This window comes from Atractosteus spatula, chromosome 11 (genome assembly GCF_055471065.1).
Source record: "Atractosteus spatula isolate fAtrSpa1 chromosome 11, fAtrSpa1.hap1, whole genome shotgun sequence".
NCBI classification, from domain to species: Eukaryota; Metazoa; Chordata; class Actinopteri; order Semionotiformes; family Lepisosteidae; genus Atractosteus; species Atractosteus spatula.
The window spans coordinates 40250697-40265304 of NC_142716.1; the positions used below are offsets into that span (position 1 = coordinate 40250697).

General features: G+C 34.5%; 1 protein-coding gene across 6 annotated transcripts in view; it reads left to right on the plus strand.

The window, feature by feature from the left end:
- Positions 1 to 14608, plus strand: part of LOC148824055 (dual specificity mitogen-activated protein kinase kinase 4) — a 40370-nt gene that overhangs the window by 21803 nt on the left and 3959 nt on the right. For all 6 annotated transcript variants that reach the window (XM_088926577.1, XM_088926576.1, XM_088926578.1 and 3 more), the window contains 8 exons: positions 2172 to 2346; positions 4437 to 4556; positions 5063 to 5182; positions 5347 to 5398; positions 5758 to 5885; positions 13913 to 13990; positions 14108 to 14256; positions 14539 to 14584. In XM_088926577.1, the coding sequence (XP_088782703.1) occupies positions 2172 to 2346; positions 4437 to 4556; positions 5063 to 5182; positions 5347 to 5398; positions 5758 to 5885; positions 13913 to 13990; positions 14108 to 14256; positions 14539 to 14584 (868 nt within the window). The remainder of the gene's footprint in view (positions 1 to 2171; positions 2347 to 4436; positions 4557 to 5062; positions 5183 to 5346; positions 5399 to 5757; positions 5886 to 13912; positions 13991 to 14107; positions 14257 to 14538; positions 14585 to 14608) is intronic.

Sequence of the window (14608 nt, forward strand, 5' to 3'; positions counted from 1 at the left end):
AGTCACCCTAGAACATGCACACGTTTCTGTCACTGAAGCTTGAATTACTCTTTAAGGTTTTAAAGGTATAGCTACTCTAGAACATTCACAGTAGGGGAACTTACTATAGCGGTGAGGTATATTATTTCTGGGAGGTTGAAAATCATCTGTGCTTCAATACCACTTCAAACGTTTATGGTGCCAGTCCATTGGCAGGCAGTGCCATTTTGATTTTTGCAAGTTACAAAGAACTTTTCATTTTAAAAAAGAGTTTCTACCAGTACTGTTTTTTTCCTACTGTACAAACAATTCCCATGGGCTGATGCTGTTTCTTACTGAAACCATAAAGGGACATTACATGTATTTTCGTTCTAAAGGTAAAATTATCTTAAATAAGTCTTTTGGGTAGAGGTTTATCAGATGGTTTTTAAGAGTATTTAACACATAATGGGACATGAAGCATTTTATTTCCAACTATGTGTACATTTTATTTGCAAATTAAACATCTGTTATTGTGCTTTTTTCCCCCAAAGTGTGACCCACTTACAATATTTATTAAAACCCCAGAATAAACCCCTTTTCAAACAGGCACTTGGAATTAGTGGACCGATACAAATCACTGTATTGAGAAATCTAAGCACTCTGGGGCAATACAACTTGACATAACATCACCAGCCACACAAACTGGTCATTTTGAGCTCATATAGCGCCCTCTGGTGTGTGCTGTCATTGTCCATGGAACAATTTTCTGTGGCTCTTTTGTACCCAATCACATCCTGAGGTGCAGTTGACAAAGTACCATTGCTTGAATAGGCCATCAAAATGTATTAGCCTTCATATCTTTATATAATTAAACTACACAGTTCAGTTTAGTTATAAGAAAACACTTAGTGTTAACTAACAATTCATTGAATCCAGGAGTCCGCAACCATGGTCCTAGCGATCCATGGTGTACTCTGGTTTTTATGTGAACCAGCTGAAACGGAGATATAAGTGACTTAATTGGATCAATCAGTTGCTTAATTAGAATGACTTAATCCGCTTTCCAGATTTCTTATTCCTGACCATTTGACCAAAGACTACTTATAAAACCTGCTGGGCTAACTTCAGGACTAGTTTCAGACCCCTTCTTTTTCATTACCTGACAGATTAAAGTATACAATAAGAGCATAGAATAAAGAGCATAAAGTCCATTATGAGAGAGATGGCATGTTTTGAAAAAGGCAGTTCTTCTAAATGGAGTGGATAGAATACTGTATGGATACTGCTTTCAATGTGTAGTATTATAGAGCCCTGCTGTTTATAAACTGTTCCAAAAGTGTACATACTGCTAGAACACACATATAAGTATTTACCATTATTTATTCAGGAGCCCACAATTCAAGTACTGTGCATGCACTTGTATCTTCTGTTGTAATGGAATTTGCTGTATAGCTCCTTTCTTTTTTTAAATGCACATAAGTTAAAACTACCATGATGTGGAATTGCGCTGTACTGTACATGTTAATATAGTGCTTTGTGTGAATGAGTGGTTTTGTTATTCTGCTGTTAATGCATTAGCCCTTAGGCAAAGCAATTAGCGACAACTTACTGAATTCTACAAAAACAAACTACTGCCAACTAACCTGTGGCATCAAAAACAGAATAACTACATATTTTAATACAGTGGCATTGCCTCATGTTGGCACAAAAACAAAGAATTATATAGAATTATACGCAGTTTAGCTTCTGAGTGTTTCCTTTGTGGAAAGTGAGCCATTCTGTTGCAGTACTTCTCATTTTCTTTGATGATGAAAGATTTCAAAAAGAAAGCGGGACACACTTGAGAAATTTCAATGACAAAGAGGGTTTTATGTGAATAAATAAGCTGATGACGTCTAAGCAATAATTGAACTCCATTATAAATGCCACTTTTTTCTTACGACCAAAAGTGTGCTGCTTGAGAAAAAGGATGTTGGTTTCTGCCAGTGCAAGAGAGAATCGGCACTATCACAAATGCTTCCATTTAATGTGTATAATGTCAGGGTTCATTTTGGCTTTGTCCAATTGTGTGGTTATTAGGCTTTAATAAAAAGACATAATAACTAGGTCTTTTTATTAAAGACCTAAGGTCTAAAAAGACCTTGCAGATACCAAACAGATATTTACATTGTCTTTTGAAGAATTGTTTTCATATCTCTTTTTTTATCCAGAGAGAGGCTGCGAACACACAGTATTGAATCTTCAGGAAAACTGAAGATCTCTCCTGAGCAGCACTGGGATTTCACCGCAGAAGACCTGAAGGACCTGGGAGAAATCGGACGGGGAGCCTATGGGTCTGTCAACAAAATGGTGCACAAACCAAGTGGACAGATAATGGCAGTTAAAGTAATCATTCCATCTTATTATCTCAGACTCAACCTTTTTTCCCCACTGATTAAAACAGGATATTCAATGCAAATTTTTGGATTTCAATTGTTTCTAAGGAGTGCTGTGTTTAACATGATGTAGTTTAGAACATGTTTTAAGAAAATGTAATCATTAGAACTTTTATTTTGGTTGGTTGCTTTTGCTGGTTGTTAAAATAAACTTATTGGTAAGCAGTTTAAAAAACACATGCCAATGATTACGGCTGATGAAAAGTCCATTTCAGAGCATCTCTCTCTTTATATATTTATATAATATGTCTTGTTCTCTGGCGAAAGACATTAAAAATGGAACAAGTAGCATTTCTTGTATTTTTAATGACTCTCAGTATACATACACAGTTAGAAGGAGACTGGAGTTTGTGTATTGTTGATAAAAAGGATAGACACTAAAGAGTTGCCAAAGTTAGGAGTTTTGACACTTTGGTGCAATTGCTTTTGCGACAATTACATAACTTCCCAGAATGAAAATGCACATTTATTTTACTGGAGCTTAAAAGAAAGATCTAACAAGCTACTAAAGCAGTAGAAATTATCTTCATTGATTATACTACTTAAATTAATACAGCAAAAAGTTAACCCCCATTCATAACATCCTTCAACACTCACTAATATTTACCTCTCTATTAACTTTATTTGCAAAATTTCAATGATTTATTTTATACATAAAATAGTATTAGAAATGTGGTGTTATGAAAAAGGAGAAAATTGGGAACTGACCGAGCAGATAAATCAGTAAGTAATATAAATGATTGTAACCCCTAACTTGTGAAGTGTTTGCCAAGATTATATCCGCATGGTTGGTACAGAGGCACGTGCATTCTTTGTTCTGGAGCACAGTTTTGGTGAAAAAAAGTAATTTATTAACACTTGGTTAAGCAAGTATTTAATAAAAATGTCAGTGACACGCACTAAACTACACACGACGTGAACTTATACATGTTATGTTCAAATTTACAGTAAGGTATCCTAGAGGCCTGACATCCTAACCAGCCTGAAAACCCCAGAACATTACCAAGTATTCAGCTCCTAAATAATGCTTGTCCAAAATAAGATAAAGCTGACTTCTAAACTAAGTAGAATACAACCTGTGGTTAAATCCATCTCCCCGAATGCCACCAAGTGAATGGGAACCTCTCTTTTCTAAAATGCACTCACTAACCAGGAGAGTCTGTTTTTAACTGAGATTTTTCAAAAAGGAAATCAGAGTTCCCTAAAACACAGAGTAGCAAGCACTATAATAACAAGGTTAAAATACTTAGCTTCAATCAGATCATCCTGGGTAATCTGGAATAGGGAACTTTCATCTCTCTTGTATCCCCTGTCCTTCCCCCCTACCTTGTCCTTTATCTTCTTATACTTAATCATTTACCCAGAACTGAATTAAGGTAAACAAAGGAAAACTTTGATTGCTTTGATCACTGAATCCGGACCCCCTACATCTCACCATTAGATTCTCCTTCTAGCTTTGAAGTTGGAAATGTTGGAAATGGAGTCACTGTTGCTATAGTCACCTATAAATGTGACAATATAAAGAATACCTCCTTAAATGTGATTATTTTACATTTTGAATTGGTCGAAACAGGCTTTTAAAATGCGTTTGAAAAATTCTAACCTTTTTCATGTCAGTGCTACAGAGTTTCGAATGTCATGCTACACCATGTTTGCTTTCACATAAATGCACATTTTACTGTCATGTATGTTTTGTTTTAGATTGTTAAATGCTATTTTAATACTTGGATAATGTGCACACAGCATAACAGTTAAGAATTTGAAACTAATGGGAAAATTGATGTCCGTAACACATCTTTGAAGAAAGTATAATTATGTGTCACAAGTCCTTGAAAATGTTGAGAAAACTAAAATGTGTATATATTCTGTTTAAAAGCTGTTTAAATTTCCCTGTTTGTAAGGGGGAAAAAAAAGCCACAACACGATGCAATCCATATCTGCTCTTTGCCTCAATGAAAATGAAGATGATGCTGATAAAATGCTTTTTGTTTACATGGTATTCCACAGGGATTTACAGTTCATTTTTTGTTGCTGTTACAGAGGATTCGATCGACTGTAGACGAAAAGGAACAGAAGCAGCTGCTAATGGACTTGGATGTAGTAATGAGGAGTAGTGATTGTCCATATATTGTTCAGTTTTATGGAGCTCTTTTCAGAGAGGTGAGGCTCCTGTCTTGTGTATGAAATGATTAAAGAGGTAATTTAAAATTTACTTGTATAATAAACTGACAATTATGAAAAGTTTATTTTAGATTTAGCTCTATAATATTGTTTACCATAGAACCTTTTGTCTATTTTATTGAGGTAAAAGCATAGAATATTGCACTTGACCCTCTATTCCACTGGTTTTTAGTTTAACTGTGACTGTTAAACCATATGTGTTTAACATATGGTAAACGGAATGGAGAAATTTCTGAAAACTTGATTGTTGGAAAGTATTAATAACAAAAAATGCCTTGAGGTTACTTGATGAGATAAACAGAACACACAATAAGTTAAGTCACTTAAAAATCCCTTGGTAGTAAAATTCTGGATTGTGTGGTCGTTTTCGTACGGTGGGCATAAGCTGTGTAGTCATTTTTTTTGTAGCTTGTCTTATTTCTGCATGATTATTAAAATAGTTTACTAGGGTGATAACGTACTATGTTCTGCATTTTTTCTTTTAGGGTGACTGTTGGATCTGCATGGAACTCATGTCTACCTCGTTTGACAAATTCTACAAATATGTGTATTCTGTTTTAGATGATGTGATTCCAGAGGAAATTTTAGGCAAAATAACATTAGCTGTAAGTTGATAAATACTATCCCTCTGTACTCTCAGTTCTTGTGGGTCATTTCCTGTAAAATACAGATCCACTAAATCTAATTTCTTGATAACTTGCCAGTTTTAGACCTATTTAGAAAACGAGAGATCTTACATGCTCTTGACCAATGTATATTATTTTTTTAGACTGTGAAAGCACTTAACCACTTAAAGGAAAACTTGAAAATAATTCACAGAGGTAAGTTTCTTTCATAAAGGTATGTAAATAATGAAAGTCTTTCAGTACTTTGAAGAAAGCTATTACTAGAAATCTAGAATGTATTATGAAAATGTTTTTATACTATAGCCTCAGTAAATATGTTCTTATTTCTAATCCACGCTATGAATTGTTTTGCACCCTAAGGTATGGATTCTTTAAAATTATTTAAACCTTTATTGAAAAATGTGTTAAAAATTGAAGAAATGTATGGGTTGAAACGGAAGTTCAAATTTGTCTGCACTTACACTAAGGCTCAGTTTTGTTACGAGCATAAACATTTATGTGGTTCAGTCAATAATTTTAATTAAACCATTTTATGTTTTGTTGCTCTGTTTCAGACATTAAGCCTTCCAATATTCTCCTGGACAGAAATGGCAACATTAAGCTCTGTGATTTTGGCATTAGCGGCCAGCTTGTGGACTCCATTGCCAAAACTAGAGATGCAGGGTGTAGACCTTACATGGCGGTAAGGCCACAGTGGGGAAAGGAGAGTCTGTGTACTAATTTTGAATTGGATAAAACATGTGATTGGAAAGTCTTCTGTTGCACATCTCAGTATCCATTACAGAGTCTTATGATTTCTGTGTATTACAACTGGCAACTTACTGATGCCTTTTTAAAAGGCATTGCAAACTGGTCTGCAAGACAGAAGTAGATTTTTGCCCAGTTAAAACTGTCTAGAAAAATGTGATTGTGTAAAGGTCTTTGGTGTAGTTTTTATAAACTGTTCACTTTAAAAATTAAGGGGTAAAAAGTAAAGTAAAGAAAGTGAAGTAAACCCTTTTCAAATATTTTAATTTGGACATGGCAGAAATCCAATGCCAGAGTGCCAACAAAGCAGACTTTTTTGGGATAGAAGGACACCTCATTCCAAAGGTTAACACAAAAAAGCTAAACGAACGTGACCTCTGCCCCTCCAATGCACCACTTACTACAGATAATAACACACTACTTAATTCAATTAAATGTAAGGTATCAATATCATTAGTATCAATACAATTTTCACCACCCTTAAAATACTGAGGCATGCTCTATGTTTAGGAATTAAAATAGTCTTACAGGGTTCTTCCCCAGTCTTCTATTGGATATCTTACCAACTGTGATTTTTTATGTACATATCTTAAAACAATTATCCAAGAGCTACCCGGACAAATTTAAGGTGACTGAGATCAGACAACCCCGCTGACCGTAAAGCTGCTCTGCTCCATGGTTTATGGTGCACAGACTGCACATTATTCTGGATATGCCTTCAAATGTTCTAGCTACAAAGGGGGTTGAATTTCCTCTTGGAACTGAACCCTTTCTGCTTTGTGATAAGAATAACATGTCGGGTGTATGTTCAGTTGGTTGATCATAATCAATTTTGCGTTCAGCATTTACAAAGACTCTGGGTCCTGCTTTAACTGACACCAGGTTATTCCTCTCATCAGCAGCCTGCTTTGTTCATCACACTAGTTCTCCATGCTGCTGAAAGAGAGTGTCTTTTCATTTCTGTTATGCTGTTGTTCATTTTAGCATGAAATGCTTTCTTGCTGGGTTTTTGACATGTGGTATCATTACCTCAGAGTACCCTCCTGTTGTATTCTGTATTGTTTTTTTTTTAAATTGCAACAAGCCTGGCCTGGATTCTTGGATTTTATGGTGGACTAGAATGTTTCCGAATTCAGAATTTGTAATTCTCTACTAGACACATTACAAAAATCCATATAATTTCACTGATTAAAATAAGAAGTTTTAAAATCTTGGTGTATTTTTACATTAAACATTTTTTAACATGTAGCATAGGTATTTGTCTGATTTTATAGTTCCTGCTTTTTTAACATACTTGAATATGAGGAGTAGAAAAAGAAGTACAGGTGTAATAATTAGCATTTTTAAGTATTCTGTATCAAAGTGATGCCTAATTACTGTAAATATTCTTGATTTAACAGTTCTGTCTACAACAGGTTTTTGCCAGATCTATCTTCGAAGTATAAAATTAATTAAATGAGATTTACAGTACTTCTGTAATTTACTCAAGTGATGTTACTTTATGTGCATCGTTCAATTATTTTGTTCAATTATTTTTTACAGCACACTCAGTTTGGTACATGAGTTCATTTTCTGGATACAATTTCTATCACATCTTCTGGAGAGAATGTACGTCGTAATGATCTAAAGATTTCAGTGATTCTTCTGGGTAATTGATTGCTGTATTTAGATACTTGTAAGAATTCCAATCTGTAATGTGTACAAAAAATGTAATTTGTTCACGGCCTTACAGATCTCTAAACTGCTGGTCAAGCAGTTGTATTACCTCAGAGCTTAGTCACTGAAATAGTATTTTTTTCCAGGCTTGTTGACTCTTGTCTGGAGTCCCCTCTCTTTCCATGCTAAGTTTGGTAGTACTCTTGACAATGCAGGGCTTCTCCAGCTCTTGTAACTCAGACTCATTCATACGTCTTTCAGAATGAAGTAGTTTGGTTGTTCCCAGAGCAGTGAGCTCATAACAGAGGAATGTGAACCACATCAGTGTGTCTCTAGCTTCCCATTTCTAATATGAAAATAGCAGTCTTGTCTAGTACTTGGCTACTGTTCTAAGTACAAAAATAAAATTGGACTGGTTTTGCCACATTTTAATGTTTATTTTAAAATGAGATTTTTCTTAAAAAGGAAATTTGTTTTCATTGCATTCTTATTGTTTTATCATTCTTGATTTGTTTGTAATTTTGTTTTATTTTTTCTAAATTAATCTGTAAATGAGATTAACTGACCATACCTATTGAATTTGCAGACTGACCTAATTATCTTAAAGTTTACACAATAATTATTTTTGAAGTAAGCATTATTTTTGAATATTTTGAGAGAGCACATGTTAAAGAGTTTGTCATTACCTGTAGAGTACCTGTTCTTTGTGAGATAAGGAGCCTTTCTGAAATGCCAATCCTGTGATTGTGAGCAGACATTCGGTAACTGAAATTCATTTTAATGAACTATTACTGTGTTTAGACCTGTTTCTGTGTGAAGGGCATAGGACAAATGTGGCAATGACTTTTAAAATTCTGAAAGCCATATAATATGACTTACTCTAGTAGTTGCAGAGTAATGTAGTATACACATACCACAGAATTTATATGTAGTGATAATCTGCTGTACTGAAAATTACATACCTTTAGCCTCCTAATTTTCAAAGTGAAATATTTCAGAAACAAGTAGAAAGACGTTCAATTTGTGTGTCATGCTTCAAATAAAAAAATATAGGTTTATTTAGTCTGTGTGAAGGAAAAAAGCCTTAGCTGGTCCTGTGCTGCAGCAGCTAACCTATGATGGATTTAATACTGTCAGACTTGCAGTGTCACAGAGAAGGCAGTTGAAAGTTAGCCTGTGGGATCCAAACAGGGCTATAGATTTAGTTTGTGCAGACATGACCTAAGATTGGAGTGTAACTCTTTGAGCGTGGGTCTGTTCAGGCTGATGTAATGCTCTAAGATTAGCTGCCAGAGGTCCCACACTGAGAATGACATCATTGCCTAATTTCAGCTCATGAATGAGTGAGAGGAGGTAGTTTCTCAGCCTGCATCACTGGAGTATTTGGATGACATCATTGGCATCCCTTTGATTCAGTAGATTTTGCTCAGCGCTTAGGTATTTCATGTATTATTCTTTACGCTGGTGATGTAACATTTGTAAACCAAAGCCCTGCCACATTTTACAGCTACAGCTGTTTAATTTTATCAGAAGACAGGACTAAATGTGTGTGTTTGGACCTTTTTTAACCCATGAAGCAGGTCTTAACCCAGATGTACACTTGCTAAAATGCACATTGAAGTGGTTTGATAATCTACTTTTAAAGGTGCTACATAAAAGAACATTTCTTATAATTATTATTGTTGTTATTATCATTTAAATTTGAGTTTTTGTCCATTCTTCAAGATTTCTTCTAAATCAAATATTTTTAACAATATAAGAAGAGTTACAAACTAATGTTTGGTCTATTTTGTTTGGTTACTAGTAGATCATTAATCCAACCATTTCTTGAAAGAAGTCAATATACTGTTTTCAACGAAATAACTAGTTTATTCCAGCCTACCTCAACCCTTTGTATGAAAACATCTATTATGTACTCAGAACACTTCCTTCCACGTATGGCAGGGCTCAGTATGTTTCACTGCTGATTCTGAACAAGTCCATTGAGTAGATGTCTTTAGAATTTTTAATATTCAAATATTCTGTTTCCCTCTTAGTCTTCAGTTCCAACCTAAAAGAGATTCAGTTCTATTAGCCTGTCGGTATAGGAGATTTAATTTTGCCCCTGTATCATGTTGCTCTTTCCTGGACTTATTCCATAGTGTCCATCAGTCCATTATCCAATACAGGGTCCCGGGGGGTGCTGGTGCCTATATTGGCAAGTTAAAGGCTCAAGATGGTATACACTCTGAATTAGGGCACATTACCCAGACACACTCACACTCACACGAGGGTCAATTTTCCCACAAGCCAATTAACCTACCAGTATATCTTGGGGAGAACATACACACTCCACACAAAAACAACCCGAGAATTAAACCCAGGTCCTTAGTGCTGCGAGGCAGCAATACTAACCACTGCACCACCATGTGATCCTCATTCTGGAGCACCAATATTTTTATGTGTTGACTGGAGTTGCACTTCTTAATTGTGTACAAGGACTTATAAAGGTGCCTTTTACGATTATAAGATAACTTGCTTTAAATTCTGTGCCTAATGTTATTTGTCTTTTATTTTTTCCATATATTGTCTAGGAAATAATGTGACAACATATACACCATTGTTATACACACACAAACATTAATTTTCAGATGTGATTTCAATAGGAATAGCATGTCCCATTTTATTTTTTTTGACGTTTGTGCTACCTGCATGTAACACTTGTCTGCATCTAAAAGTAATCTGACAGGTGTTCTGGGATCATCTGCAAACGTCTCTAAACCTCATCATTGATATAAATTATTAATAGTATTGGTCTTAATGCAGACCTTAGTAATATAATTAGTGGAGTATCACCCAAATGTGAACATTTAGCTCCTTATCTATCCATTAACTGGTTCTCATTCCAAACACGTGCATTATTTTGAATGTCTTCTGTGTGTTTTTAATTTGAGAAGTAGTCTTTTTCTGAAGAAGTTTCTGACAACCTGAATATAATTTAAAAATTGTATGATCTGTGAGTGTCCATTACTGATGGTGCTTGTTCAAATAGCCCTTATAGGCCTACTGTTTTTAGATCTACACTGATTATCCCCAGATAACCTATTTCCATATAAATAATCCTCTGGATCCTCTGGATTTATTAGTCTAAAATTAACTGGTTCAGGTTAGTCGCGATTTGTATGGATGGGTGCTACATTTTCAATTTTTCAGTCAACATTAGCAATTCTCCAGTTGGTTGGATATCATCAGGCCCTCGAGTTTTATCTTCAGTGCTTCTAGTACATTTGACACTTGTCCCTTCTATGGTAATACTGTTCAATGTTGTTGAACTTTGTATTTCCTCAGCCTGAGTTGGTTGAGGCCTGCTGTTGATTTCTTCTTTAGTAAACAATATGTGAAATATTCATGTAATCAGACATTTTATTGTACACATTATAAATTCTGTAGATGAATCTCATTTATAATTGAATGCAGTTAACTCAGAGCTTATTTTCTTGCTTTTTAGCATGTTTTACAATATTAAATTGTAGTGCATATTGAAATAATGGTCTTTGGAGCCAAAGGTCTTCATTATAAATATGGAGCACTGATCACTGGCTATAGTGGTCTTGTCTGTTTTTCCTGTATAACATCACCAACCCTCTGATATAAAATAAGTGTTGCATTTGCACATGTGAATTAAGCACCTAATGATACACAAGGCCACACTATCAGAACCCTTGTGATTTTCATTTGTGTGTATGTGTTTTGATACATATGTATTACTCCAACAAAGTTGAACATTTAAATAGTACAGGACCTTCTGCAAGTATTTTCTGTTTTAATATCTTAAGCTGTTTTTCAATTGATGTTGCACTGTAAGCAATAAAGGGAAATGTGTTGTTTTTCTTTCATCAGTTAACACTGTTCTGAACAAGGTATATATGAAATATGAATTCATATAATAGGTAATAAGATACTTTACAAGTGGTTTGTAAATGTGATATCAGATGAGCTAATGTAATTCTTAAATGTTCTCAATTCCTACACTTGCAGATTCTGTTCAAGTGAGATCCTGCTTGGAAAATATCAGTCCTCAAATATTTGTGGCTTTTTTTGGAGGTCATCCAGCACATGAGATCATATTGTGGAAGGCCTGTGAGATGAAATTAGTCTGGATTTTCCCTTTGCTTCCAAGGCTGCTGATATTTTTATAAATCCAAAATATCAGATGCTTTCTAAAAATTCTGAATCTTTAGAAAGGATCAATCGGTTTATTATTAAGTGATTAAGTCATGACACTGTAATACAGCTCATCTAAATTCCAATATAGTTTTTGGACATTATTGAGAGGACAGTGTATCATGATCTTAAGATGTTTTGCAGACTTAAGATCTCTGATTCCTTTCAAACTGAAGTTAAAATGCAATAGGTTACAAAAATACTGAGCTTTTTACATCCTAAAACTGCTAACATAATTTAAACTTCTTTTTACAATGCCATTGCAATGTGTGATGGTGCAATCCGCAGTGGAAGTTCTTAGTCTCTTAGTCTTGCCTAATCTAATCAGACCATGAAAAAAATTAATCTACTTGACCCATTCAGTGAAAACATTAAATTTGTGGAATTAAAAAAATGGGTTTGACAAAACTTTGGGGCAGTTGCAAAGTAATATACATTATGCAATTTGACTGTTTTCAGTAAATTACTTGACAGTTTCACTGTCTTCATAGTCGTCAGACCTTTCATTAGAGGTAATCTACACTACCGCCATTTCTTTGGAATTAGTATGGTCTCAGTTAGTTGTTTCAGATACCTGCATTCCTAGATCTCATTTTGCAATACTTGTGATGCACTTTGACGGTAATTTAATTTTAAGATAAAAATTGGGAGTATTTAATTGCAGTATGCTTTTCTAGCAACTTGTGTACAAAATTTGAAAACAAATTCAGTCTTTTAAGAAAAATGCTACTTTTAAAACAAATTAATTGTTTTGCCATTTAAGGTAAAATGAATTTAGTTATGAAGGATTGCAGAGAAATATTTTGATCAATTGCCTCTGTTATTCAACACTGAATATGCTGTGTTTAGTTAGTAGGATTATGAAAGTATTTGGTAATGGCTTCCTTTTCATACTGATCTATCCCATGTACTGTATGCTATTTCATTATTTTTTTTACATATAGTCATTAAGAAATGGACTGTTTGTTTTTTGGCAAGTACCTGTTTAATGTAGTGTTTATTTTTGTAAAGAATGGTTGATTTGGCTTCTACAAATAGAAGTGAGGCTGATCAGTTACTTTTCAGGTAAACTGGCACAGACAGGCAAAACATGGTAAATTTTGTTCACTAAGCCTGTAACAGATTTTTGCCTCAGACGTTGCTGCAACTTATTAAACTCTCACTAGATCATCATCTTCTTGTCGAAATTTCGAAACTTGATACATATCTAAACTGCCCATTCCAGTGACTAGCAACTAAACATTTGGCAAAACGGAGTTCTTGTGTAAGTCAAGATAGCCATCAGACTACCATTTTGTTCTTGAAATTAAAACTGTCTGTTCAAAATTGGTATACACTTCAAATTTAACAGGCACCATCCCTGGAAGAATAGGATTTAATAATGAAAAATAATGTTTCTGCCTAATAACATCAAAAGTGATGAAATTATGTAGGGACGTTCAAACTGCTACTATTCAAAAACTGTTTTTCCAATTAATTCCAAACTTAATAAATATCACCCTGTGGGGACTGCAGTTACAGTATTAGGAAATGTTGTTCCTGTGTAAGCCTTCTGAACTTGCAGACTACATATACAGTAGCTACACTGTGTAACTGATCAACATTGATTTGGTATTAGCCAATGTACTAATTGACGCAAGAAATATAATTGCTGCTTTGTCAATCAAAATGGCCACCAGAGCTTTCAAACTGTCTTTTTTTTCAGAATTAATAACTGAGTGATTTCAAACTCGACAAATACTTGCAACATCCAGAATTGTTTCAGCCTATACTCTTGTGGTGATGAAAACACTTTGCATTTGTATATTGCCATAAAGCATGGAATTCTATCAATTTGTGCACAAAATGCAGAATAGTTATTGGTTTTTATGGAAAATAAAGTGGTAATCAAATAGAGTAGTAATTTGGTATAAATGGGTGAATTATCATAAATGAATTGCTAACTGAGCACACAGGCTTACTTATTCTCATTTCAGTTTTCCTTTGTATGTAGTTCCAAGTTACATTTAATACAAATGTAACAGATCTAATACCCTGGAATATTTGTCATAGAATACAGAATATGTTTTATCTGTTCATCTCAATTGTATTTTTGCTTCACAGCCAGAAAGAATAGACCCCAGTGCTTCCAGGCAAGGCTACGATGTCCGATCAGATGTGTGGAGCTTGGGAATCACATTGGTTAGTTTTTTTGTTCTCTAACTATATATATAAAGATCACAATACCATGAAGACTGGAATCTAGTAAAATTCCAGATATTCGTTTTTTAATTTTAATTTTATTTTTTGTCTGTACAGTATGAGCTCGCAACTGGACGATTCCCATACCCTAAATGGAACAGTGTATTTGATCAGTTGACGCAGGTAGTGAAAGGAGACCCACCACAGCTCAGTAACTCAGAGGAGAGGCAATTTTCCCCCAAGTTCATCAATTTTGTTAACTTGTGGTAAGTGTTGGACCATTGAGAATTATTCCTGCTAAATGTTATAGTTGAATGGGACAATACTGGGACAAAACAGTCTGTATTCTGTGCATTTTCTTGCCACCTAATGGCCAAAATCAAGAACTGCACTCAGTGGTTAATGAAGTTATAGTATATGATCTGCTTGCATAATTATTAAAAAAATAATCATTAGGAAGGGTGTAATGCGCTAAGAGTTTTATGAAAGGTCACTGATTACATGCTGCTTTGACACAATTTTAATATTTTCTAATCTTTTTTTTTAAGCCTTACAAAGGATGAGTCAAAAAGGCCAAAGTACAAGGAGCTTCTGGTAAGCATCACTGTGGAACAACAT